Genomic DNA, 27,864 nt, shown 5'->3' with positions numbered 1-27,864 from the left:
ATCAGAAACCGGTCAGCATTATTCGGTGTCTGCCAAACTCAGGTTCCCGTGCACCAACAATATGTCCGAGTATGAAGCCTGCATCTTAGGGCTCAAGATGGCTATTGACATGAACATTCAAGAATTGCTAGTAATTGGAGATTCAAATTTGCTTATACATCAGGTTCGAGAAGAATGGGCGACCAAGAACTCCAAGATACTCCCTTATCTGCATCATGTACAGGAGTTGAGAAAGAGGTTCACAAAGATAGAGTTCCAGCATGTTCCCAGAGTCCAGAATGAGTTTGCCGATGCATTGGCTACCCTGTCATCCATGATACAACATCCAGACAAAAACTTTATTGATCCCACTCCAGTAAAGATCCATGATCAGCCAGCCTATTGTGCCCACGTTGAAGAAGAAGCGGACGGAAAGCCTTGGTTTCATGATATCAAGGAATATTTAGCAAAGGGAGAATACCCAGGGCTTGCAAATCCTATTCAGAAGCATACACTTCGAAGGTTGTCCAATAATTTCTTTCACAGCGGAAATCCTATATAGGAGGACTCCTGACTTGGGATTATTAAGGTGTGTCGACGCAAAAGAAGCATCCAGGCTGTTAGAGGAAATTCATGCCGGGACCTGCGGTCCACATATGAACGGTTTTATTTTAGCAAAGAAGATACTCCGGGCTGGTTACTTTTGGATGACTATGGAAACAGACTGCATCCAGTATGTCCGGAAATGCCATCGCTGTCAGATACATGCAGACATGATCAAGGTACCCCCAAACGAGCTTAATGCAACAAGCTCACCATGGCCGTTCGCCGCCTGGGGAATGGATGTTATCAGACCAATCGAACCTGCCGCATCAAATGGACAAAGGTTTATCCTAGTGGCAGTTGATTATTTCACTAAATGGGTTGAAGCAGCATCTTACAAAGCAGTAACCAAGAAAGTCGTGGCAGACTTTGTCCGCGACCGTATCGTTTGTCGATTCGGGATTCCAGAGTCAATCATCACTGATAATGGCTCCAACCTCAACAGTGACCTGATGAAGGCCATGTGTGAAACCTTCAAGATCAAACACAAGAATCTTACAGCCTACAGACCTCACATGAACGGAGCCGTAGAGGCCGCCAAAAAGAATATTAAGAAGATACTAAGGAAAATGATAGAAAAGCATAAGCAGTGGCACGATAAGCTATCATTTACTATATTGGGGTATCGCACCACAGTCCGCATATCAACCGGGGCAACCCCCTATATGCTGGTTTATGGTACGGAGGCAGTCATTCCCGCCAAGGTGGAAATTCCCTCTTTTAAGGATCATACAGGAAGCAGAACTCAACGATGCAGAGTGGGTGAAAAGTCGTTACGAGCAGCTAGCTCATATAGATGGGAAGAGAATGAATGCAGTTCGCCACGGTCAGCTTTATCAGAATAGAATGTCCAGAGCCTTCAACAAGAGAGTCAAGCCGAGACAGTTCACACCGGGGCAGCTGGTGTTAAAGAAAATTTTCCCGCATCAAGATGAAGCCAAAGGAAAATTCTCTCCTAACTGGCAGGGTCCATACATGGTTCACTGGGTTCTAACAGGAGGAGCCCTTATCCTTGCAGAAACATACGGAGAAGTTTGGCCAAAACCAATCAATTCAGATGCAGTCAAGCGCTACTATGTGTAATCTTATGTTTTCCTATATGATGTAATTTGAACTACGTCTGACCTGATTCCCGTTTAAGAGGGGATACGTAGGCAGCCTTATGGGTTTGGTCACAATTCAATAAAATTTTCATTTCCCCCGAAATTGGAAACTGGGGCAGAATTTTGAGGAGGATCCTCAAAATTCCGAAGTAATTTCAGCCGATCGTCGCACGAGCAGCAGTCAGAAAAGTCAACCCATCAAACTGGGGCAGAATTTTGAGGAGGACCCTCAAAATTCCGTAGCAGGAGAAGTTGCAATGTCTCAAACCGCGTCACAGTCGTCGATTCATCTAAAAACCATTTTAATTATACATTTATGTTATACTTTTACGAAATCATGCATGTTTATTATCGAAACTGCTTTGTTTAGCAACGCTACCCCAATGATACATACCGATATTACCAAAACAGAGCCAAGCAGGTCAAGCAAAGTCAGCAGGGATACGAACTAACCTTTCCCCTTTACAAAACTCACGATTTTTCTTTGGATGCAGGCACCCGAGTAGCAAAATCATCAAACATATTATACACTCATATTGTTTAGGAACACAACTCTCAGAACCATCGCACCTATTCACAGTTGCTATCCGCACACAATATCCCCAACAACCACAATATCGCAATCAGCTAAAAAAACTCTATTACAATTTATCTCTTCAATAAGGCTACTATTCTGCCTTCCGAGACTAAGCACTGTCTCCATCTGCATCTCCTGCATTGCATAAGGCTACTATTCTGCCTTCCGAGACTAAGCACTGTCTCCATCTGCATTTCCTGCATTGCATAAGGCTACCATTCTGCCTTCCGAGACTAAGCACTGTCTCCATCTATATCTCCTGCATTGCATAAGGCTACTATTCTGCCTTCCGAGACTAAGCACTATCTCCATCTGCATCTCCTGCATTGCATAAGGCTACTATTATGCCTTCCGAGACTAAGCACTGTCTCCATCTGGATTTCCTACATTGCATAAGGCTACTATTCTTCCTTTTGAGGTTAAGCTCTACCTCCATCCGCACTTGCATGGCTGAAAGATCGCCGCTTCATTTACACTTGCATGGTTGAAAGATCGCCGCTTTATTCACACTTGCGTGGCTAAAATATCGCCGCTCCATTTATATACTTGCACGACTAAAAGATCGCCACCTTCTGCATTGCATGGGCTGAAAGATCGCCAAATACTACATCTCATGGGATGAAAGATCGCCAAATTGTCCAAAGGCGTCATTGTTCGGAGGCACCATTTTCATAGCCCGAGAACGCCATGCCATGGCATGAGGATTCCTTAATCTTTCGCATATCATTATTCAAAGGAATCATAGTTCGGAGGCATCATTCTCATAGCCCGAGAGCATCATTTCATGGCCTGCGAATCCTTTGCTATACGCTTCATGGCCCAGGACGTCATGGTCTGAGGATGTCATCCTAACAATCCAAAGACAACATTCATGGTCCGACGGGAAATTGCATCATGTTTAAATTTACGCACAATATATGCTTGTATTGCTTGTTTGCAGGTAAACCAGCGAGAAACAGCCATCTCGGCAGGAGCGATTCCGCTCCAGTTCCCGCAGCCCTATTAGACCTTAACCATTCATCCCAACTTGAATATTGCGGCCGTTCTTGAAAGGTCTCCATCGGCATATTCCGCTAACAGATCCTGAACTACATATGGCCTGATTCCTGTAAGACCAAGGATACGTAGGCAGCTCAGAAGCCAGGGCGCGGCCATACCTTTTCATACCCCCTTCGTTCGGTCAAAATAGGCCATCATATCTTTACTCGACAACTTTTTCATCCTTCCCGAGTAAAGAGGGGCAGCTGTTGATACCCAATTTTTTCCTGTATTTTTTATATGCAAAATACCTTTCAAAATAGCATGGGTATGCATATATAAGTATGTCCCAAGGCCCTATTATTTTTCTCAATTCTTAAAGATTTCAAAATCAATTTTATTGCCCTATTTTATCAAGAAAAAACCAATAAGTATTCCCAAAACAGGCATTTTGGTAATTCATTTATTGGATTCTCATATTTATACTAAAATATAGCTAGTACGATTTTTGCACATTTTAACAAAGTTATTTAGTATTTTTAAAGCTAAATTGTATATAATTGCAATATTAGCCTATTTTAAGATTTAATTGCGTTTATACTTACAAAATTGACCCCAGTATTTTTAATTTATTATTTATATATTATTAATTATTTCAGCACCTTTAATTTGTTTCCAAAAATTAGTTTACTATTTTTTATAAAGTAAATAAGGGAAAATGGCTATTTAAATGTTAGCCTGTTTTTATTTCGATTTTGGCCATATTTGGCACCCATGATCCAACCCAATTTCAATTTCAAATTGCCCAACCCAATTCCTAAAACTACCCGACCCACAACCCGTTTAAACGACCCGCCCGGCTCCCCGTTTAATCCAGGCCGTTGATCAAAATGATCAACGGCCACATTTCAACCTTACCATTTTTAATTTACCAACACCCCCTAAACCTAAATCATTTTCACCTACCAGTCGCCTCTGAACCCTTCCATTCTCTCAAACTCTCTCAACCACTCTCAGAAACCCTAGCCGCCATCTCTATCTCCACCACTTCCACCCTAAAGCCACCGGAATCCATGGCTTCTAAGGCCATGGGAGTCCTATACCCACCTCCTATTGCTCCTACATGCCTGGTTGTTGAAGATTCAAGGCCAGACCACGACGAAGCTTGGTCCAAGCCTCGTTTGATTCGAGTTCTACGGCCATCTCCGGCCTTGCTCCAGCGTGCCATGGCTGCTCGAGCCTGATTTTGACTTCTCCGGCTTAGATCATTGACTTTTCCAAGCCTTTCTCACTACTGGGGTTCTTTTGAAACCCCAACCTTTCGAGGTTTTTCTGATTCCTTTAGATCCATTGTGTATCTATGCTTCCCCTAAGCTTTTAAACTATTTTTCTGGCTTTTCTTCCAAAAAACTACTTTCAAAACCATTTCTTTTCCGATCTAGGATTTTCTGAAAGCATTTAAATGTTTCTCTGACTTTCTTTTTCTTTTCATGCGTATTTGCCTGTACTGTGTTCTTGTATTTTCTTCTATCGTGTTCTTGAATGCTTCTTGTATATTTCCTCTACTGTATTTTCTATACTGTGTTCTCGTATGCTTTTTCTACTGTATTTTCCTCTAATGTGTTCTTGTGTGTTTATTCTACTGTATTTCCTATGGTATTTCTTCTACTGTGTTTCTTCTATGTGTTCTTCTATTATGCTACTGTATTTCTTATGTAGTGTCTCCTACTGCATTTTTATGTTGTTTCCCCTACTTTGATTCTTATACTGAAAGATTCATGTCAAAAGTCTCAACTTCTTTCTAAGATTTCGGAAGTTATTTCGTCAGTATTTTTTGCCTTGATTACTTGCCCTCTCATCTCTGCACACGATTGATGGTAGAAACCCTGGAATTTGGGGTTCTTCCAAGTTTGGAAACCATTGGCTGTTTGATTTGTATGAATTGGTTTTTTTCAAAACCCTAACTCTTTCAGACCTACTTCGAGTCTCTGAACAGAGTTTTGGGATCCTCGTCTTTCATACGATTCTGGTTTTTTCTAAACTCTTTTACACTGGATCCTTTGTACGCTATTAGATGCTACTTCTCTTCTACATTGCTAACCTATGTGACAACCATGCTTCTGTGGTCTATTTTTCTACTGATTTTACAATGACACAATATCTTCTTTCATTCTTGACATGTCTGTATGCTCTTTATATGTGATGGACTTCCCTCTAAATGGCTTTCAAATTTTGTGATTAGTTTAGACTTCCTTCCGAATAGGACTGATTGATTTTCTTTCCTTGTTTGCTGATTTCCCTGTGATTCGACTTAAGTTAAAACCCTTCTCAGTTTTTATGACTTGGTTCATTCATGGATCAGTAATTACAAGATCCCTGACCTTTGATTTACTGGCTGTTAACTGATTTTCTTACCTTATTTGTACAACCGCGTATTTTAAAATTTTATCCTTAAATAACTTTTTATGTATTTGCCCCTCATTGCATGCTTTGCACACGAGATGTTTATTTGACTTCTTCCCTTAAATAGTTTTCCCGTTTGAATCTAATTTCTTTAATTAAGGGAAGTCTTGTGTGATTGATTCTTAATTGATAATCAGTTCCTTAACTGTTCTCTTACCTTATTTCTGCCTGATTTTCACACTATAAAGGCACAACTCTTTCACAAACTCGACACATTCACAATCCTTCTGAACTCATACTCACACACAATAGTATTCTCTCTTGTCTGCACTGTGGCCTGTTTACAAGACCTACTGTTTTTCTCTATTTGTTTCTTTGAAACTGGTATGTCCTGATTTAAGCTTCAGCATCACAACAATGTGTTTATTTACAGCTTGTGTATCCATGTCTACTTACTGTTTCTGTAGAGTTCAATATTTCAATTAGCATGCTATTTTCTTTCTGTTTGTTTCTGCTATTAATCCCTATTTACCTACCCCCTTATGTGTTTGAGCATATGGTTTAAGACATGGCAATATGTAAGTTATTGTCCATGAATTAAACTTGATCCTTTGGGATCCCAGCCTCTAAACAGTGTGTTCTAACAGGCTTATGGGTATGCTAGCACTCCCTATTGCTGGGTATGCCCACACCCTGCTCTTGCCTCTTTCAATTTCCCTATTTCCCCTGTACCCCTATGTGTATTTATTTGTAAATGTTTCCCTTTCCCTTTCCCCCTTTCAGAACTCTGTTCCTGCACTTGCACTCTCTCTTAGTCTCTATGTTCTGCCCCCCTCTTTTGAGCCTTGCCTTGGGACCTTGAGTTCCCTCTGAACTTGGACACCTGAGGGCTGGCCTTTCCACACTGCACCTGTCGCAATCTGATAATGCATTTGGGTGCGAGCATTGCCCGGAGTCCTTTTCGAGGCTCTTAGGGAACTTTGACACATCCAAATGAGAGAAAGGCTTTGGATCATGATCTCTTGGAGTTGGTTTACTTCATATTTCAGATAGGAAGTCTGAATCAGGCTCTCTTTGGTTGTACTTTTAATTTCTGATGTATTTTTTTTTACTTTGTTCTGGACTGTAATAATTTGTAATGAACTCTTGGGGATGACTAGTGAAAAAGAGAGGGGATAGCTATGTATGCGAAGGGTAGATAACTTTCCTATAGGTGTATTTCTGAATTTCTGCACTCTCATATAGATATCCTGCCTATAGGTCATTTCTGAATTTCTGCACTTCTCATATAGATACCATGTCTGTAGGAATTCTGCATTCTCTCATGTAGATACCATGTCTATAATTACCTGGAAATCTGAATTTTGCATATGCACATAGAAAATATGCCTATAGGTCTTTCTGAATCCTGCATATACATTCTTCATCAGGCAATCATGTTTATAGGCCTTAATCAACCAACTGCAACTAGATATCATGTTCATAGGCTTTAAAATGAAATTCAGCACCTAGATATCATGTTTATAGGGTTTGGCATTTTACCATGTCTATAAAAGGGTTTAAAGTCAACAACGCATAGAAAGCATGTCTATAGGAGCTATTAATCAAGTCTGAATCGCTTCACTCGCTTATAAGTCTAAAACCAGTAATAACGATGTGTTATCAGTTGCAGAACTTATGATCTCTTGCTAAAACTTGCTTTCCTTAATAATCTGGCAACCTTTCTTAACCAGTACGCATTCAGTTTATATCATTATTTTCTGAAATCAGTAGATATCATGCCTATAGGACCTTCGTCCAACACTTAGCAAGCCTTAGGGTAAAATTATAAACTGAATCGGTTTTTCTTAGCTACAACCAGCAGGCAGGCCTGCTTCGGGCCTCTTATCTGAACTATGTAATAAATCAGTCGGCCTCAACCTTTAAGTTTTAATCAGACCCTAAACAGTATGTGTAAGTCATGCTAAATTATGTGCTTTCTTTGGTTTAAAGGAGGTCTATCTGGCCCTTCACTTGTTTATGTGTTTTCCCCCAACTTGCTATACGTGTTTTTTTGTATGCCGCCTTAGATTTTTTGCCTTTGAAACTATAAACAAGCCTAATATCCCTTCCCTTTAGGATTAGTAGTCCTAACTGCCTCCGGGACTGATAGGATTGGGGCGGGTAATAGCATGCAATAAGCAAACGAGACCATTCCCCGCTTTAATACCTTAACGGGGTGGGAAAGGGTAGATATGAATATGATGGCCACGCGATAACATCACGTGTAGCCCCTCACTGAGGAGTGATTACCGGATGTTGTGTGGGGTGATCCATATTATTTATAAACCTAGGACCCCCCTTCCCTTTGTTTCTTTGATTCTTTGCTTCTTCTTTTTTCCAAATTTTAAACTATTTCTCTAAAGAAAAATCAGTATCCCTTTCGTTCTTTCTAACTTTGCTTATTTGTAATCATTATGTGAAAATCCCCTCTTACTTGAAGTTCTATTTGCCTATGTGTTATTTGCACTTAAGTCATAACAATAGTTTGGCCGGGAACCACACTAGTGGATCCTGAGGGGTGCCTAACACCTCCCCGTTGGGATAATTTCAAGCCCTTACCCAATCTCTGGTTACTCAGATCAAACCCTTCTTAGTGTCCTAATGCACTTTAATCATTAGGTGGCGACTCTTCAATTCAAACCGAATTACCCAAAAGGGAACGAGTTGTCCTCCCAAATGTCATAAACCCGATTTCGCGAGAAAAAGGAGGCGCGACATCAGTCAAGACTGTTTTGCAGGTGATAAACAGTCCAAATGATCAAGTTGATGCAAAGGTAACATTTGAATTTTAATCATATAAAAATCACTATTTATGTCACCTCTAAAATATATATCCTAACTAATATAAAACTTACAGTTTGCTGGGAGTTCAACAAAAAATACTGACCAACCGAAAGACAAGAACAATCAGCAATTTCAGTTCAATCGTGGTGAACCAGTGCAGGTCAGCCCCAGCAAGACAGGTATCTACAATATATCTCCAGTATATCTACATTTATCTACAAAATATCTACAAAATAACTACAAATTATATACAACATAACTACAATTTGTCTACATTATATATACACAATATATACAATTAAATCCAGCTTATTGGCACAGCTATACAGATTTATGTAGATATTATGACACACCTTCATATCTTCATAAATTGTCAAGCCAATACTAGCCAGTACGATTTAACATTTTTAATGAAAAAAACAGAACATGTTGAATGTGCACTTGGTGAAGAAAATCATCCAGCACGTGTTGATTTATATACACATTTTGAAGGGGCAGTTGATGAAGAGAATGCAGGTATGAAATTGTTTTCAGAGATATTTTCTTTTTGTTTCAATATTTTTATAATTCTATTAAGTTATATATACATGGTGTTATATAGAGGGAAGATATGCATGCACAATCTCCAATTCACGGAGTGACAGTAGCAGCTCAAAGCGAACAGTAGAATCCAGAAGATGACAATGTAGGTGAAGAGGCAGAGCATGTGAATGTAGGTGATTCAGAAGAATCCCAGGTGAGAATAAGGAGGTTACGCTTGATGATTTCGAGCTGCCTGATAACTTCTCCTAGTTGGTTAAGTTCGGCGAGCCTATACAAGATGAAACAACACCCGTGGAGCAAGGTAGAACAAGGCAGCCGGGAAAGCATGCCCGATCACCATTTCTCCCTTTATACAGTTATGGTGGCAGCACCTCGGTTGGACCTCAAAATTTTCACCTCAAGCACCCATTTACTGGTGTTATTGGTCAAAATGTAGACCTTGGGTTGTTGGATCAATTCCACAAGTGGTTATACCACGGTACCGACAAAGGTTCAAAGAGGTTAGGTTGCACAATTTGACACCTTTATTCCAGTATTCATCTTTTACACATCCACTTCATTCAACAATTTTATTTTAATTTCTATTTGTTTATATAGGAGGAAGGCTCCGTATTCTATAAAGGACAACCAAATTAAGCCATGGTTGGATCTTGGAGTTGAAAAGGTTGACAAGAAGGAGTGGTTCTTTTCCTTGGCACAACCAGGACAAGTCCTCAATGACTCGGTAAGATTCAATGTATTTGATTTTGTAGATTTTTGTAGATAATTTGTAGATAGTTTGTATTCTGAATGATAGATTCTTTGTATTCTTTTTGTGTATGAATTGTAGTTATTTTGTAGTTTTGTGTAGAATATTTGAAGATAACTTGTAGAATAAATACAATCTGTTTTTGTTGCAGCACATTAATGTTATAATGTATTACTTGAGAAAAAGAGGCAAGTATGGCCCCCACAACAAGATTAGGTTTACTACAACAGATTGTGTGTTCAAGACTAGGATTGATCAGATTTATGAAAAGTTCCAAAATTCTCCTCAAGAAAAGAAGTTTTCTGTTGTCAAACCACGTGACATTTAGCAGAATATATATTGGGGTATAGACTACTCGCAAATGTTGCATGGGATGAAGTTGATTATGTCATCATGCCCGTCAACATTGTAGAAAAATTCCACTGGGTGTTGGTTGTTTTTGACATTGCAGAAAGGTGTCTTTATGCATATGATTCCATGGTCTGTTCACACAATCACCCTATTGTTGAATCTTGTGTCGACAAGTTTTCTATTATTATCCCTTTGTATTTGTTATGCGCCGGATTTTATGGGAAGCGTAAAGACATCAACTTCAAGAATACAAAAGCATACATCGAGAAACCTGTTACCGACCCTCTTAACATTCAGTGGATCGTCGGATAGATACCACAACAAAAAGAAGGATCACTGTAACAAAAATCTTCTTTCTTTCTAAACATTTAACCCTTTTTTTTCCTGATGGTTTGGTAAATATTGACATTTTTTTATCTTTTGCAGCGATTGTGGTGTATTTATTGCTGCCTTTGCAGAGTATGTTAGTATTGGAGAATTATCAATTCTGCCAGAAGACCTTTCTGATATTGACCAACACCGTAGACGCTATGGAGCGCTACTTTGGGACTATGCTAGAAAGAAGCAGGAGCATGGGGCAATTAGTGATAGTGAGGTGACAGGCAAATTGGCAAGACGGAAAGGTGCACCTGCTTTGAATGAGAAAACACGAGTCCAGAGGAAGAAGAAGTAGTTGTAATGTTTTGTATGGAACATGTAGTACAATTGTTTACTTTATGCTAGTTTATAAGAAAGATGGTGGACAAGTTTTTGAACAATTTATTCTGTTTTAATTGTAGCAGACTTGCGCTACAATTATAGTAGCCTTTGTTTCTTTTTTCTTATCTAGTATTGTTGTTCAAATGGAAACATTATGTTGGGTTTATATTCACTTGTTGAATCTTTACAGTACTTGATCTTCATTATTTCTAGCATATCAATCCTTTCCAACTGAATTTTTATACAGTTATTCTGTCAACAAAAAAATATATAGTTATTTTGTTGGTTTTTTGTAGATAATGTGTAAAAATCAGTAACTAAATATTTTGTTGCTTTTAAATTCAATTTGTTGAATGTATAAAGTACCTCATCTACATTATTTTCACCATATAGGTTGTTCCTACCTGAAGTTTAATCTAGCTATTATGTCAGCTACAGATATTGCAGATTTTTTGTAGTTATATTTGTATATAATTTGTAGATTATATTTAACAGTGTGTTTTGTTTCTTTTATATTCATTTTTTGAATGTAAACAATACTTCATCTACAATATTTTAAGTTTTTAACTACTTTCTTACTGATTTATAATGTATATACTCTGTAAATTCCAGATAATGTATTTTTTTGTAGATAAACTGCAAAAATACATTAACAACTATGTAAAGGATTCCATAAACAAATCAATATATGAAAGTATTGTCTCAATACAGAAAAATCCTAACTAACTACATTATGATCTTAAAAAACACCAACAATTACACATCAAAATCTGTTATCCAGAACTAACCAACAAATTTTATGAAATATTCTGTTAACTACATAAAATTTTATTTCTTTTTGGGTGCATTCTTGCAAGATCTTTTGTTATGCCCTTCTCCTCCGCAGTTGCCGCATGAAACCTTGTCCTTCAATTTATTTCATCATATGTTTTGTATCTTTCTTTTTGAGGTCTTCCTGGCTGCCTTTTCCCTCCTTTAGGTGGATTTACTACTTCTTCAGTTATATGTTGTGGCACATTCCATTTGCTTTCATCAGGCAGGGGATTAACTGGTATTTCATAAGTATGCAAGAAGTTCACCCTTGTGTAATAAGGAGAACAATATTGTTCAAAAGACTCATCCATGTGTCTTAAAGCAGCCAAAGCATGTGCACAAGGTAGTTCATTAAGCTGGAATTGCCCACAACTACATTTCTTGTTTTCAAGACAAACAATATAGCGCCTCACACCATCTATTACTGTATGGATGTAGTCTGTTGAAGCCCTCACCTATGAGTACATTACAAACAAAAAAATAATTCATATACGGTTAAAATCAAACAATATACAAAATATCTACAAAATATCTACATTTGTCCTGTTTATGAATTTGATTCAATAAATAATCAGATGTTACTCTAAGCTTGTGCAACAATGTTCTGTTGTCATCCAACTCTTTGTTGAATTTTTATCCAAGGTATGTGAATGTACCCTTTGCTTTCAATAATTTTTCTTTCGTCCAACGTTCAAGAAGAGTCCTCATATACTCTAATAGTTCTACTATCGGCAGCTCTCTTGCATATTTTGTTACAGCATTCAACGACTCTGCAATGTTTGATGTCATAGTCCAAGTTCTGTTCACCGTAGCATGTACTCGAGACCATCTATGATAGCCAATATCGTATAAATATGCTTTAACACGGGGGTCAATCTCCTCAATCTTTGACATCCTTTCATTAAATTCATCAAGTGTGTATGACCGTGCCGTGGCAAAGTATAATTCACTTAACTTAAGATGTCCCTTCTTGAACTTTGCCCGTATATTTGTCCAAATATGCCACATGCAAGAATAATGTGGCATGCCGGGATAAACAATAGATGCTGCCTTCAAGATACTCTCATTCCGATCCGAACCAACACACATATTTGGTCTTTCACCATACGCGAGTTTGAATTGCTCAAAAAACCACTTCCATGATGCGTCATTCTCTGAATCAACAACAGCATATGCCAATGGTAATATGGTACCTACATTATGTGGCAAGAAGCAATTAATTGGCTGCAGTAAAAATGCAGAAGACATATATACAAACTACAACTATTCTACAATATATCTACAATTAATCTGCAAGCACTACAAAAAACATACAAGCTACAATATTTCTACAATAAAACTTCAGTACCTCCTGTATCCATTGTACTGGCTGTTAGCATTATTCCCCTGTATGCTGACTTTAAAAATGTCCCATCAACTACTACTACTGGCCTACAATATTCCCAACCACTGATTGACGTACAAATTGCAACAAATACATACAAGAAGCAGTCATCGTTTGTCTTCTTCAATTTAACTACAGACCCCGGATAAGTCTTCTCTAGAATATACAAATAACTAGGCAATTTGCTGTAGGAGTCAGCAGGATGACCTCTCAAAAACTGTAAAGCCTTTTCCTTTGCTCTCCAGGCTTGCATGTAGGTTAGATTCACGCCGTGTTCAGACAACATGTCAAATTGAATGTCTTATGGGGTGTAAATTGTCTTAAGATCAGAATATTTTGGAATAACCATGCTACCAACTACCATGGCAGTAGGTTTGCGTTGTATAAATGTATTGTCTATTGAAGTGCCATGTACAGTTTTCACCAACACATATCAGCCAGTAGCTACAAAATAAATACATTTTACACAATGGGTTAAAATCTAGATTTAAAAAAAAAACTTTTTTAGCTTAAACGATCACATTATACAATCTATATACAACATAACTACAATTCAACTACAATTCTGTTAAACATTATCACAAGGAAAAACTGAAGAAGTAAAAAATTACAAATAAACTACAAAATTAAAAAAATAATAATCTTTGACTATTCATATGTTCATACCTTCTAGCACTAGATCTTTTAACCCTGAATTGGAACTTGTGCATGACAGAATAGTGCTTCATTGCAGTTGCAATTGTTTCCTTGTCTTGGTATACTTGTCCCACTTCAATAGAACTTTGTGTACTATCTGTTATTATTATACTTTCATATTCCTCTATAACGGGAGATGTTGGCATATCAAGTAACTTTAGTATTCCAGACGAACCTGCATCAAAATAAATATAAATATTGTTATCACTAGTTTGTAGAAATTTTGTAGATAATTTGTAGAAAGGTTAAAATTCAGTATTTCATATTAATTTATCAAGTTTTTTGTAGTTTTATTTGTAGAATAAATGTAGAAATTTTGTAGATATTAATTGTAGATAAAATGTAGTTTATTGATATTGTACCAGAATTTCATAGAAAAAATAACAACACACACATGCAGCTGTGTTCTCATTAGTGATACTCAATTCCATATTGAAATTCCGAACAGTTATACATAGCGGATATGATCCTAAGTTTTTGTTTTCCTTTTTCGTCTCCATGTATACACGAACACCTATATCGTTCCTAATTTCCATTGGAGGACAATGCTCGTTGATAATGTATTTGATTTCTATAATTTTTCCGGATGTATCAATCATTAATTGATGTGCTATTGTAGAAATCAATAGACTATAACGCGCATCCTCATCGACTACATGCCATCAACCTCAAATTCTCTAAATCTCCCATATCTATCCCAATTCCCATTCAGTTGTAGCATAATTGGTATTTTTGCCATAATTGCTTTCGTTGCAGAAGAATTGTAGAAGATTTTGTCGATTTTGATTTGTGAAATCAGAGAAAATGTTGAAACAGAGTGTTCGCAAACACAGAGTACGAAAATTTTGTAACGAAGTCGACGACAGTTATTACTGTGCGTGATTTGTGTTGGGGAAGATCTGAAAAATATTTAATTCTCCTTTTTTAGCGCGCGTAAATAAGGAATCATAAAGCTACAATGATCCCTTATTTAATGCATTGTATATATTAAGGGTAATATGCAAACTGTGAACATATTTGGTAATATAGTTTCCTATACGATATATGAACGAAAATTACCCTTTTCTAAATGGATAATATGGTTCTTATTCATATTTGACCCGTTTTTAGAAAGTTTATTAACCAACCCATTTTTAGTGGATAATATGGATGATTAACTATTTTCTTTTAACCATTTTGTCACCCCTGCATTAAAGTAACGATTACTATTTCTTGGTTGTCGGTAATGTTCTTCGTTTAAGAACTTTCATCTAACGAAGGCAAATATAAATCAAATTCCTTTCTTGAACGCACACGTTTCCTAAAATAGGAAAAATTAGAATTTAAGATTGCCATGGCGGCTCAACCAGATTTGCGTAGGTCAGCAAGGATCTACTTAGAAGAAATAGTACTAACAATTTCTATTGAAGACTCAACCGAGTAGTTGCTATAATATTTGTGCATTTGAAAAAAAAGGAATGAGATGTGGATTAGTAGTTGAATAGAAAAAAAAAATCATGATCATAAAAAGATCTATTAGAATGATCACATTCCGTGCATGCTGAATGCTATAATTACAGTGAAAATTTGCTAGGCCCATTACTTTTTTATACTCTCTCTTTTACATGCATTTAAAGGCCTTACTAAATTAACCGCCATGAAGTTTCTAACCAGAAAAAAGGGCAGCAGTCTACAACTGAATCAGATATTTTTGTTGTTCTGCAAACTCGCAATTGAAAGACCAGAATCACTGTAATTGATGTCACTATTAACAAGCAAAAGTTTTTGTTATCACGTGCATAGTAAGAAAAAGGGTAAATTTTTCTATACATTTACAATTATGAGAATCGAACAAATTGGTGTATCCAGAAGACAATATTCTCACTCCTAAATAGAAAAAGAAGGATTAAATAAATGAAGCAAAAGAAAAGAAAAGACACCTTGTTTACAGTTGATCTAATAATCCAAGTTACGAGTCTTTGACGACCAATACTCCATCTTTGCCACATGCAAGGCAAGAAACTGAGGTGTGTGGCCTTCTTGAATCAGGTATGTATGCCACAAATATATATGTTGCGAAGGCCATGAAGATTACCATTTGACATTGCTCTCCTTTCAGAGTCAACTTCACTCTTATGTATCCACTTGACCAGCAGTGCTTCTGTGTTTGAAACATTTGGGATCTGTTAAATCTCACCCCATAAATTGATCGTCTCCTACGGACTGGCCATCTGATAAAGAATTCTGTACAATACCTCTCCATTGATTATTTGAGAGTAATACGCGTCACACGTCAGAACAAGCTCTAATGATGTTTCTTTTGGACAACTTCAAAGGGCCGATTCAATGTGAAGTGCACTCAGACAAGAAAGCAGCGAAGGATATACTTCAAACAGAGGTTCCTGTTACAATTTCTGATGAGGGCGGAGGAGTGGATTCCTCGGCAAGAGCTTGAAGCATGGTTCTAACTTCTGTTGTGTCATCAAGATAATATTTGGCTTTACTTGGCTTTTGTCCCACTGTGCAGGCATACACTTCTGTGCTTGAAGAAAGTATACCGCTATTCATTGCATTTCCAATAATCTCAAACATGTCCTCATCAGACCTATCATCACCTACGCACATCACGAAATCAGCCTGCCGGCCACTCTCAGCCATTGATGCGAAAATTTTCTCTGCAACTAGACCTTTACTGACTCCCTGGAATGTTGCAAAAATTGAGGTTTAGATAAAGCTACAGACAGCAGCAGAGGTTAGCTACAATGAGCATGGATGTGATAAAACAACCATATATGTTGAAAAGTACATGGATTAGGAATGTTGTCATCTCTATTTTTGTTATTAAGAAAATGAGAAGGTAATGTATTCCCCTACCTATGTGTGTGTTGAGTCTCTCTCTCTCTCTCTCTCTCTCTCTCTCTCTCTCTATATATATATATATATATATATATATATATATATATATATATATATATATATATATATATATTCCCCTACCTATTTCGTATTATGCTGGAATTACTTTCCAGATATAAGTGAGGCAGATTTCTAAAGATAAAATGTTATTTCCTGCAATTGTTTGTAATAATCCATCAGAAATTATGAATCAAACCAACTTCAAGAGCAACAAAAAACCCAGTTGAGTCCCACAAGGGGGGTCTAGGGAGGGTGGTGTGTACGCAACCCTTACCCCTACCCTGGGGAGGTAGAGAAGCTGTTTCTGTCTCTGAAAGACCCACGGCTCAAGAAGAAAAGCAACTTCAAGAACCACTGCGGAAAATTCAGAAACCTCGAACAAATTGCTTCATTTTAATTGGTAATTCTCATAGCTGGGGCTCAAGATGACAAACAGAACCAAAAAGAGCAATGAGGTGTCAAACTTTCTTCTGCTCTAAACCACCTTACAAGTAAATAGGGTACTTTAAGATGCACCAGCCAAGTGATTATCGACTTTTTGTTAAAACTAACAATTACTCTTTCTTGGTTGACAGTCATCATTCTTGGTTAGAGAAAGTATCAAGAACATCTTAGCTTAAACAAACTGATGCAAATGACAAGTTTCCCCGATGGCAGTAGAACTTAGAAGCTATTTCCTCCTATTGTTAATGCCTGGAGGCATAAGCTTGCTGAAAAAGGGAAAAGTAAAGATACTTGTATCTTGTTATTAATTTTTACTTTAGATTAATCTCAGTATGCTTTCCTCTTTTATGACAGCATACACGTAATTAATATGATAAAACAAAAGAAAGGTTACAGTATTAAAAAATTCATTGTTATCTTACCTGATAAAGAAAGTAATTTAAGATTCATTTGGAAGTTCTTTATTTAGACTCCAATAGAAAAGCCCTTCAGTCACGACACAGGATGCAATTAATATGATATGACAAAGTAAAAGTTCTAAGCATCTTTGCTAGGAAAGCTTTATAGTTTAAACATTACCTGAAAACGGGAAATTTTCAACCGTCACCCCTAACTACTTCCATGAAATATAATAGATCAACAAATTTTGAGAATATTTGAATGAAGCAGCTTTTAATGTCCACATCCTTCTCAAAATAAATGTCCACATACATCTAGAATCAGCAAAGACACTTGATAAACACTCTGACCATGCCCCCCATCCCAGCCTTTCTTTAAAAGAAAATATTGCTACTCAGTATATAGTGTACTGCACAAAAAATAAACTATAAAGCATGTCTAGATGGATAACTAAGTATATATATTGGAAATTAAAGCAGATCCAACGGATGAATGGAGTAACCGGTGATGTTGAAAAATGTTCATTGGAAAAACTACGAACGAAAAGGTTAAGAGATGACACACCTGAGGCTTAACTTCAACAATGAATTGCCCACTCTTCACAGCAACAGGCTCATTTGCAAGCACACTTTCAAGATGGTCTAACATCTCTTTTGCTTGGCAAGACCCAAAACCAAGATCTGCATCTCGATGATGCCAAACCAGAGCACTCTCCTTTATTTCAATGTAAGAGCCATCTGTAGCTTCTGTATACTGCTTCATAACAGGTTCAGCAATCTGCATCCACTGGAAATCACTGTTCTGCCCACAGACTTCCCATTCTTTATCTGCAGACCACCTGGTGGATAAAGACAATAAGTACATACCGACATGCGGGATATGACAAATAGACACAAAATGAGAATAAACTTGTTCTAAGAATACCTTAAGAAGTATCCATGCTCTGCAGCAATGCCGAGTTTCTCACACGGAGAAAACCACTGGCCTAAACTATCCCTTCCTCGTCCGCTCACGAGAAACACAGTATTTCTTTCATCACCACAAAGTGTATTAATAATTGAAATAACTTCAGGACTAGGGACCTTATTGATGGCTGTTTGAGGCATTAGAGTACCATCATAATCCAACAATATTGCTCTATTTTTGGCTTTTGAGTAAGAAGAAACAATATTATCCATGGACAGCTTCCTGAAATTGGGATCAAGTGCAACAACTCTAAAACCAAAGCTCAGACCAATACCCCAGCAACGTCGCCTAAAATGGTCTTTGCAAGTTCTCTCCAGATCCTGGAAAAAGCTTCTTGACCAATAGGCTACGTCGTGTGTGCTTACATATTTATAATGCTTTTCATGGCGCAACACCTTCTCAGCATCAGCCATTGAAATTGCTTCATTTAGTGCTTCTGCAGTTGCTTCCACATTCCATGGGTTAACACGTATAGCACCACTTAGTGAAGGAGAACATCCAATGAACTCGGACACTACCAACATGCTCTTTTTCTGACCATTTGACTCTGCAGTGCAGTCTGAACCAGGGATGCCCTGCCTGCTCACAATGTATTCATATGGAGTAAGGTTCATGCCATCTCTTACTGCTGTAACAACTACACACTCAGCTACAGTGTAGTAGGCAGTCCGTTCACTAAGAGAAACTGGGCGATCAATGAACACGATGGGTTCATAACCAGGCTGTCTAAACTTGTCATTGATTCTTTTGATACTTGTTTGTATTTCTTCTTGTATTTCCTCAAGATCTTTTCCTTTTCCTCGAGCCGGATTAGCAATCTGTACCAGCACTGCCCTTCCCTGCCACTTCGGATGCTGTTTTAACATTTCTTCCAATGCAAGAAGTTTCAAATTGACACCTTTGAAAATGTCCATATCATCAACACCAAGTAAAACAGTTTTGCCTTCAAACTGCTGCTTAAGCTCTCCGACTCTCCACTCTCTATCTGCTAGTTGAAGCACGGTCTCAATCTGCCCCATGTGAATCCCAACTGGCATAATCTTGATCCCCACAGTCCGTCCGTAGTATTCAAGCCCGATGTAACCCCTCTTTGACTGATACTCTAATCCCATCATGCGACTACAACAGGACAGGAAATGCCGCGCATAATCGAATGTATGGAAACCAATCAGGTCGGCATTCAATAGAGCCTTGAGAATTTCTTCTCTTACCGGAAGTGTCCTATATATCTCTGATGAAGGAAAAGGGCTATGCAGGAAAAAGCCCATTCGCAACCTATTGAAACGCCTACGCAAGAATGTAGGTAAAACCATTAAATGATAATCATGGATCCAGACAAAATCATCATCTGGATTTATCACCTCAATCACCTTCTGAGAAAATATCTTGTTTGCTGCAACATATGCCTCCCACCATGACCGATCAAATCGACTGCCATGACTTGCAGAGTATGGAAGCATATAATGGAAAAGTGGCCATAAATGCTGTTTGCAAAAACCATGATAATATTTAGATAAAATGTCTGGTGGGAGAAAAGCCGGAACACATTTAAACCTATCCAACAGTAACTGCGAAACATCGTCCTGTTCGCTTGAATCAACCTCAACCCTTAAACAACCAACATAGAGAACTTCCATATCATCTGGCAAACCGTCTTTTATGTGCAACAACAATGAATCATCATCCCAACTAAAACTCCATCCTTTATTATCTGGCCTACGCTTAGCTTTTACAGGGAGCTGATTAGCCACTATGATTATTCGATCTACAATAATAGATGATGGAACATCTGATGTAACACTGTTAGCTTGATCATCATCAAGCTCAGAAATAACTCCAGCAACTGTCATAACCCGTGGCAGCCGCCTTTTCTCGCGGCCCATCACTGGGAAATTCCCAGATGCTAGATCTAGCAAGTTGGTATACGATTTGGACAACATCTTCACAACCCTTTATTTGCAGAAACACCTCCACTAAATACTCAAATCCACAACACAGAACAAACAGTACCTTATCTTTTCTGTTCCAAAAAATCAAAACCACACACATCAAAACAACTTCCTCAGTATGAATCACACCCAAGTAAAATTCAAGAGGATCTGAAAAATAGATTTCATCGAAGAATCAAAATAAACTCATTAAACTGAAGAAAAAAAAAGAAAATAACAGTTGAAGCAAAAACATCAAACTGGAATAGGATCCAAGCATTAAAACAGAAACACATATGCTAAATATAGAGAAAAAAAACTCAACTTTTAAACGAAACAAGATCAAATCCAACTAGTACCTAATAATCACCATACATGCATGTGGTGTTTAACAACTCCATTAGCAATATTCACAGTTGAAAAAAACAATTTTTTTTCTTTTCACATAATTAGTACATACACAACAATAACAATATTAATTTTACTAAATGTTCAAAAATAAAAACTTTAAGCACTAACCTTTGTCAATACTGATCGAAAATATTCATGTACTATAACAAAGCTCTTTGTTGGTCAAAATAGCAAAATACTCTCTGCTGTCAGTCAGAAAGAAATCTAGGGTTTAGTCTCTCTCTCTCTATCTATTCACACTTCATTGATCTTTCTTTCTATCAATGTCCATTTCAATTACTTTTCATTAAACTATAAACCAAAAATAAAAAACATTTTTATATGGCAAAAATTAAAAAGAGGATAAGGTCGGCCAGCAGACGCGTACTTATGCCAACTGGCTTTTTTCTTTTCTTTTTTCTTCTTTGCCAGAACAAATGGCAGTCTACTTGTCTTTCTTGTCACGCGCTATTCCAATGGACTTGTTAACAAAAAATACAAGGCCACGTAAGGTGAGGATTAGTAACTTTACACGTGGCTTTCGGAGGATGGATACAGCTGATAATTACTGTGGGTATGCGAAGCATAGGAATATAAAATTTTACGATTAAAGTGGGGACAGGAGTTTATCCCACGTGGCATATCCAGGGTGTAGTTGGCGGATAAGGCGTGAGAAATGAAACGGCTGATGACCTGGCAAATGAGCTACGTCATCCGTGACGCCAGCATGTCTACTTGGCTACACGTGGGCTGCAACTTTCTCGTGTCCTTGTATTTGGAGATGGGTAAAGATTAGAGTTTTGGGTTGGGGGGAGGAGGGGTAGGGATAAGGTTTCTGGTCAGGGAGTTTGGTGGGATGGTGGGCGTATTAATGTCACATATACCTGGTTTGAGGTCGTCAAAGTTCTATTTTGCCCTTTTCTGTTTTCTCTATCACTACTTAAGGGTGTTTACTGTATAAGATAAAAAATTAAATCAAATCAGTTTTAAGAAAATATATTAATGTTGATTTCTATAAATTAAAATATTTAGCTTTATTTGATAAAGTTTATGATTGTGTTGTAATTCGTTCTTTTCTTTTTCTTTATTGAGGTATTTTTTTGCTTGAATCTATTCCACCGGAAATTACCGAATATACTACTACAGGATCTTCAAGTGAGAGGAGGAAGAATGATTGTAACTTAGAACTATGACTTGTAACGACAAATGATTATTTTCTTCCATAGAAAACGAAATTTAATGTGTATGTTACTTCTTCTTTTTTTGCTTCTCGCACGGTATTTAATACTTTTATATTTGTATTGGGACCATAATTAGTCTGAATTTGTGATTCAAATCCCATATTTTTAGTTAAGGTGAATTTTTTTATTTTCTTTTTGAGAAATCAAACAATGCGCGCCCCTTCTAAGTGCACGTTTCGACATAAGAAAATGTAAGATTCCAAAAAAGAGTGAAAAAAAATTTCAAATGAAAATGGTATTTAAAAATTAGAGTTGTGTTTGGACATGAATATAATTTTGGGTTGTTTTTAAAATTTTGTGAGTGATTTTTCAAATTTCGAAAATTTTCAAAATTTATCTTCAAGTGAAAATTGGAAATTTTATGGCCAAACACTGATTTCGAAAAAAGGTAAAAAATAAATCGAAAAAAAGTGAAATCTTTTTTTTATGTCCAAACGTGCTCTAAGGCACTGAGAAGTGCAAAAAGGTTTTTTAGAAAAGAAGAAAGCCAAAAATAGAGGGGTATTTTGGGAATAGAATAGGAAGATACGAAATGGATTAGGTTTGGAATTAGCGAGTATTCAAAAGCGATCAAAGGGAAAGAGTTGTGTGGATAAGTCATAAGGACTAAGGGGTCATTTTCGATTTGTCTTTACCAAATATGTATTGGTGGTTTGAGTTGTGGAGACAAAACTATCCGTATTTGTGGAACAATCCCCCCCAAAATTTATATAATATAGTAACAAATAGTATTACCTAATGTTAGTGGGCTCCGTCATTTGGTCAAAGTTTGTCATTTCTCCTTTTTGTTAATAATAATTCACATCTTTTGTGGTATTTAGGTCACCCTTCTCACCTCTAATTTCAACTTTCAATGGGGTAGTGTTTTGGTCAAATTTGTCTCCTCAAATTAGCAATTTCTTTATGATATTAATTAATTATTTGTCTATTCAAACTTTTCGTACAAAATTCATTTCCTAATATTCCTTTTTTGACACCTTTTTCTAACCAATTGCAAAGAGTGTATGAGTTTAAAATGTTTTAGCATGTGTTTTTTTTTTTTTTTTTGAAGGAGGTAGGCGAAGCTGGATAATCTCGACAGTGCAATTAATGCTGAATTTAAAATAATGAGACTCTTTAGATCTTAGGGTATACATTGTTTTATTATTTTTCCTTAAAATTCGTTGGAATATTCTTTAAATGCCAATGACTTTAGCATGTGCCTATTTTTAAATAGGCGGTAATTGGTGGTTGTTGCTTTTTTTTCTTTTTCCCCTTTTTTTTTTGGACATTATATTGCTTCAACTTGCCCATGTGATTAAATATTTTTTCTTATCTTTTTCCTTTGCGTAGTTTGGTTCAAAAACGAAAAGGCCATTGTACAATATTCTTGTGACGAACCTTCACAAAAACAATACTAGTGTCTCTAATTGCGCTTGTTAGGTTTAAAATTTTTCATTTCTGGTTATATTATTATGGATTACCCTTGTTTTAAAATAATGATTCTTATAAATCCATCAAAATAAACTCGATACATAGTACATATCAAGGTTTAAAGAACTTGGAGCATTTGAACTCGCCTCTAAACATTTGTTATTATTGATATAATATAATAATAATAATAATAATAATAATAATAATAATAATAATAATAATAATAATAATAATAATAATGATAATGTGTAGGTTTTGTTCTAAAACTAAAAGGGCATATGCCTACTGTACTTCCAATTTTCTATTGGGATAGTAACTGTTCCTTTTGCACAATTCTGTGGCATATTCTCAATCATCCATTGGCATCTTATCATACACCAAATCCAATTCGGTTTGAGCAACTTTAAAGAAACTTCTACACTGTACCAAAAATCTTCTAATTTATCATCATCATTATTATCACCACTGAATCTTTCATGGACTATATCTTCCCAAATCAACATCTTTTAGGGCAGGTCCAACCTAGGCTGAATTTCAAGTTTTAAGACCATAAGTTCATAGGTTATTTTTTGTAAGTGTTAAAATTCTTTTTTTTTATTCTTAAATTTCGTGTTCAGTCAAAACTCACCATATATATATATAATGAAATGGAAAGAATACGAATACATATTACAACTAGTTCGCTCTAATCTCATTTTAGTTAAAGTGGTCAAGGTAGAGTCCAATATTGGCGAGAGTTATTTTGTTATAACCAAGATATGTACTAAATGTATGGATCTTTCGCCCTTAATATAAGAGATTTCGCTTCGAGTTATGAGAATGAAGAACTTCTGACAAAGGAGCATTTTATAACCCCTTAAGTTACATGGCATTAATCTGGATTAGTCGAGTCAAATCGAAAAGAGTTATTAATTATTTTGTTGCTCTTTTTTCTTAATATTTTTGAAAAGTCATCCAAATCTCAAAATTTTGGTAGCCTTCAAATCAACGTAATATAAGATTTATGCATTTGGAAACGAAAAAACATATTGGACTTCAATGTAGATTGTATTCTGTCCGCACCGCGGCATTCAGATTTCAAGCTTACAACAAAATTGGCTCTTCCTCTCTCTAGCTATCCACTGCATTTCTTTGTTTGATTAAACTTGCAAATGGTGACCTGTGTTATCTATAAGGACAATTAAGTTAAACTCTAATTCTTTTGAAACACAAGATATCACTACTTTTTCCTCTTTGATTCTAGCACACATAATCGTCTTCTTGAGCTGAGGGTCTCTCGGAAACAGCCTCTCTATCCCTCCAAGTAGGGATAAATGTTTGACCAAAAAGTATGAAACCTTTTGTTAAACTAATTAAGTAAAACGATAAGGGGCTAATCCTAGTTAAAGATAATAATCTTGGATCTAAAACAAGTTTATGCGAATAACGTGAGGACCGTGTGAAAATGGATTTAATGCAACACACATTAAGTGTTATGGTTACTAGTAGAAAGAGGATAATGATAAGCAATAAATACAATGGATGGCACTAAATGTAAATAAGGAAGAAGATTCACCCAATATTGAATGGGGTGAATGATTCCTTCCTCTGAAAATGATGAATGAGAAGAATATAAGAGAATATTGGGCACTTTCTCGGATCTGGTAGAAATGACAATGGATGAGCCAAAAAGATCAAATCTCTTCAGAAAGTTGTTCTTTGTATTTATCTAGAGAGCTTACTTTTCAAATGTATTCTTATCATACGGAACCTTACATGCCTTTTGTCTTATCTTTCATACTATTTATATGGGATATTCCCAAAGAACCTAAAAAGGTACGAACAGAGGGATATTGAATATTCCCTTTGAAGGTTCCAAAGCTATACTAGTCGTTACTTCTGTATGTGCTGCTCGGCCTCGGCTTGATGAACCACTCAGCTGCTTGTCCTATTGATCACTGATCGACCTCGGCCAAACTGCCCATATTGACTATTTCTTTAGTTCGATTTTGACCCATACAGTTAGTCCCTCCGCTTATCGAGGTCATCTTTTGGTCGACCTCAATGAGCGGACTTCATTAGTCATGGTTTTAGAAATTTGGATAGGGAGGTCGAGTGGTGAGGATCGCGGCCGAGATGGTGATGTGGCATTTTGAAGACACACGTAATGACATTGATTTAGAGTGACATCACGGCCTCATGTGTCATCATTACGCATCTTCCCGATGCGTTGCATCGCTTTTCGTGTCCCTGTTGTTTCGATTCCTGTGCATTTAACGGTTAATTGTCTCGATTAGGGTGCCTGCATTCTTATAAATAGGGATGGGAACCTTTCATTTGGTTTGCTGCATTTTCAAGCATTCGAACCTCTAAGCTTTTCTTTCTTCTTCTCAGAGCTCTTGCATTCCTGCTTTCAGCAACTTTCGCCATTATCACTTCTACTGCACTTTCAATTCCTACGCATATACGTAACAAAAGATGGCTAGTGCATCTTCCAACCCTGAGGGGACCCTGACCCGGTTCCATTGTCAGTGGTCATGCCCTCTCATGATGAAGGGGAAGCCATTGTTGCAGAGGATGAAAGCTTTTCCATTGTGGAGGAAATCATTCCTCGTAATTCAGGCTCCAGGTCGGACTTCTCGAAGTCACATGTGGTCGAGCCTGAGCCTGTGAAGTCCGAGATAGAAGCAGCCCATCTTGCCGAGCTTAGGGTCAAGTACAACATCCCTGCTCACATCGATCTAGTCCCAGCTAGGAACAACGTGATCCATATTTATCGTCCTAGGTATTGCGCATTTTACGCGTACCCGTTCCAAGTGGGCTATTCTCTTCCTCTTCCCTCGTTGGGGGAGGAATTTTGCCGCTACTACGACATCTGTCCGGCCCAGCTCTCCCCCTATATTTACGAACTCTTTCTTATATTGATAAAGTACGCGGAGTTGTCCAACCGTGGGATTTCCATCTGCCATCTGCTGCATCTTTCCGCGCCAAGCTTTCACAGGGGTACGATGATACACCTCCGCCACCGTGGGACCAAGGGATTGGTGGTGAAAATGGACGATAAGGAAAATCGTCGATTTTGGTTCAACTTCTTCTACATCAAGATCGAGCACGTGGTGGCGAACCCCAATGGATTCCCTAAAGCGTAGAACTTCGCCCGTAAGTGTTTTTGCTAACTGATTGCTTGTTTTGTCTCTCTCCGGCGATTTAATCATTCTTCCTCTTTTGTGCAGCCAAGGAAGAGCCTCCTACGTTGGTCGCCGACATTCGCGACTAGGTGAGTCAAGTTTTACCCCACACGGTGGGGATCCGTGAGTGGTCGTCTTTTAATAAGAAGTTTGGGCGTAAACCTTCCTCGACCGGTGAGTCATTCATTTCGATCTTCTTTTTTGCTCCCTCTTTATAGTGGGGTCGATTTAAGTTCTGTGTTTTCTGTCAGGACGGAGGACTACGAAAAGAACGAGGGCCTCTACCCCCGCTTTTCGTCAATCGGGTGCATCAACTGTATCTCTGCTCGTTTCGACTGCAGGCCAGTCCGTTCAGATAGCTGCTTCTTCTCGGATTTCAGCGGGCCTTTCGGTGGAGACTCTGACTTCCCCCATATTGCACTTAGTGGACGAGTTGTCACCGGGTGAGGAGGAAGCAGTTTCGCTAAAAAGGCGGAGAGTAGAAGTTGGCAGCGAGGCAGTAGGAAATGAAGAGCCAACAAAGGGCGATCCCGAGCTGGCCGCGATCGCACCCGAGAGCGGCATAGCTTTGGGCACAGAGACTGCGCCCCTTTCAGATGTAGAAATTTCTACCTTGCCAGAGGTCGCCGTGGAAGGAGGAGGACGATCAAAGGAAACAGAGGTCATTCTGAGGAGTGATACATCGCCGTCAGGGCAGGCCGACGTTCCTTCCTTTTCCGAGGAGAGGGGGGAAGGTGTGGCCATGGATGGCTATAAGTCCGGTTCCGACATCGAACCCCGAAGAGGAACGGATGTTCGATGAGGGGTTTACTCAACGGAGGGATCTACTCGTACTATCGTCATTCCCTTGGACTGCGACTTGTTGACGAACACACAGAGCGTAGTTCCTTCTTAGGTTCCTCTTTGCTCTGGCGCCGAGAACAGGACTTTACGGACGTTTAAGGATGTCGATTTGTCATTAGGAATATCTGGAATGGCTTTGAGGGTAAGTTTTTATTTTTGTTTATGTTGTTCTTGTATCTTACGTCATTTCTTCTTTTTGTTTTTACTGACTTTTTGGCTCTTCCTCTTTTACAAGACCCTCATTCTGGAGATTGAGAACGCCCGCCAAGAGGAGAAGCGGAAGGTTGTTTTTAAGAAAATGGTTTTGAAGTATTGTAAGTACTGTGACAAGTACCGTGAGATGCGCGCCCGCTTCAATACGGACGGTAATTTCCAGTCTCTTAGAGATGAGTTGAGGCAGAAGGACGATGAACTCGTGAGGGTCATCGACAAATGAACCGAGCTCGAGGGAGCGCTTAAAGTCAAGGAGGACGAG

At 37.8% G+C, this 27,864-nt stretch overlaps 2 protein-coding genes across 3 annotated transcripts; both read right to left on the bottom strand.

Moving 5' to 3' along the window:
- Positions 1-11,718: 11,718 nt before the first annotated feature.
- On the bottom strand, positions 11,719-13,293 carry LOC109215017 (protein FAR1-RELATED SEQUENCE 3-like). The gene is made up of 3 exons (XM_019379013.1): positions 12,972-13,293; positions 12,380-12,816; positions 11,719-12,078 (listed from the first exon to the last, which is right to left on the bottom strand). Exons 1-3 carry the CDS (start codon positions 13,291-13,293, stop codon positions 11,719-11,721), a joined length of 1,119 nt encoding a protein of 372 aa, XP_019234558.1.
- Positions 13,294-15,415: 2,122 nt separating this feature from the next.
- LOC109215018 (probable alpha,alpha-trehalose-phosphate synthase [UDP-forming] 7) lies at positions 15,416-21,045 on the bottom strand. 2 transcript variants are annotated; one of them, XM_019379014.1, is made up of 4 exons: positions 20,855-21,045; positions 18,366-20,506; positions 18,006-18,279; positions 15,416-16,382 (listed from the first exon to the last, which is right to left on the bottom strand). In XM_019379014.1, exons 2-4 carry the CDS (start codon positions 20,345-20,347, stop codon positions 16,071-16,073), a joined length of 2,568 nt encoding a protein of 855 aa, XP_019234559.1. In that variant the 5' UTR covers positions 20,348-20,506; positions 20,855-21,045; the 3' UTR covers positions 15,416-16,070. The 2 variants fall into 2 exon arrangements, with proteins under 2 accessions (XP_019234559.1, XP_019234560.1); XM_019379015.1 differs by having other exon boundaries at positions 18,366-20,427.
- Between the last annotated feature and the right edge of the window lie 6,819 nt (positions 21,046-27,864).

This window comes from Nicotiana attenuata, unplaced genomic scaffold (genome assembly GCF_001879085.1).
Source record: "Nicotiana attenuata strain UT unplaced genomic scaffold, NIATTr2, whole genome shotgun sequence".
In the NCBI taxonomy this organism is placed as follows: Eukaryota; Viridiplantae; Streptophyta; class Magnoliopsida; order Solanales; family Solanaceae; genus Nicotiana; species Nicotiana attenuata.
This window is presented reverse-complemented; position numbering and strand designations above follow the sequence as displayed.

Bases quoted from the DNA above. Each gene is read 5' to 3' on its own strand.
- LOC109215018 (XM_019379014.1), bottom strand. From the start codon at position 20,347: ATGTTGTCCAAATCGTATACCAACTTGCTAGATCTAGCATCTGGGAAT. The intron at 18,280-18,365 runs GTATTCTTAGAA...TTTATCCACCAG, and splicing joins GAGCATGGATACTTCTTAAG to GTGGTCTGCAGATAAAGAAT. The intron at 16,383-18,005 runs GTGTGTCATCTC...GCAACATTCCAG, and splicing joins TTGTTGAAGTTAAGCCTCAG to GGAGTCAGTAAAGGTCTAGT.
- LOC109215017 (XM_019379013.1), bottom strand. From the start codon at position 13,293: ATGTTGTCTGAACACGGCGTGAATCTAACCTACATGCAAGCCTGGAGA. The intron at 12,817-12,971 runs GTACTGAAGTTT...CACATAATGTAG, and splicing joins CAGTACAATGGATACAGGAG to GTACCATATTACCATTGGCA. The intron at 12,079-12,379 runs GTAACAAAATAT...ATGTACTCATAG, and splicing joins TTGCAGAGTCGTTGAATGCT to GTGAGGGCTTCAACAGACTA.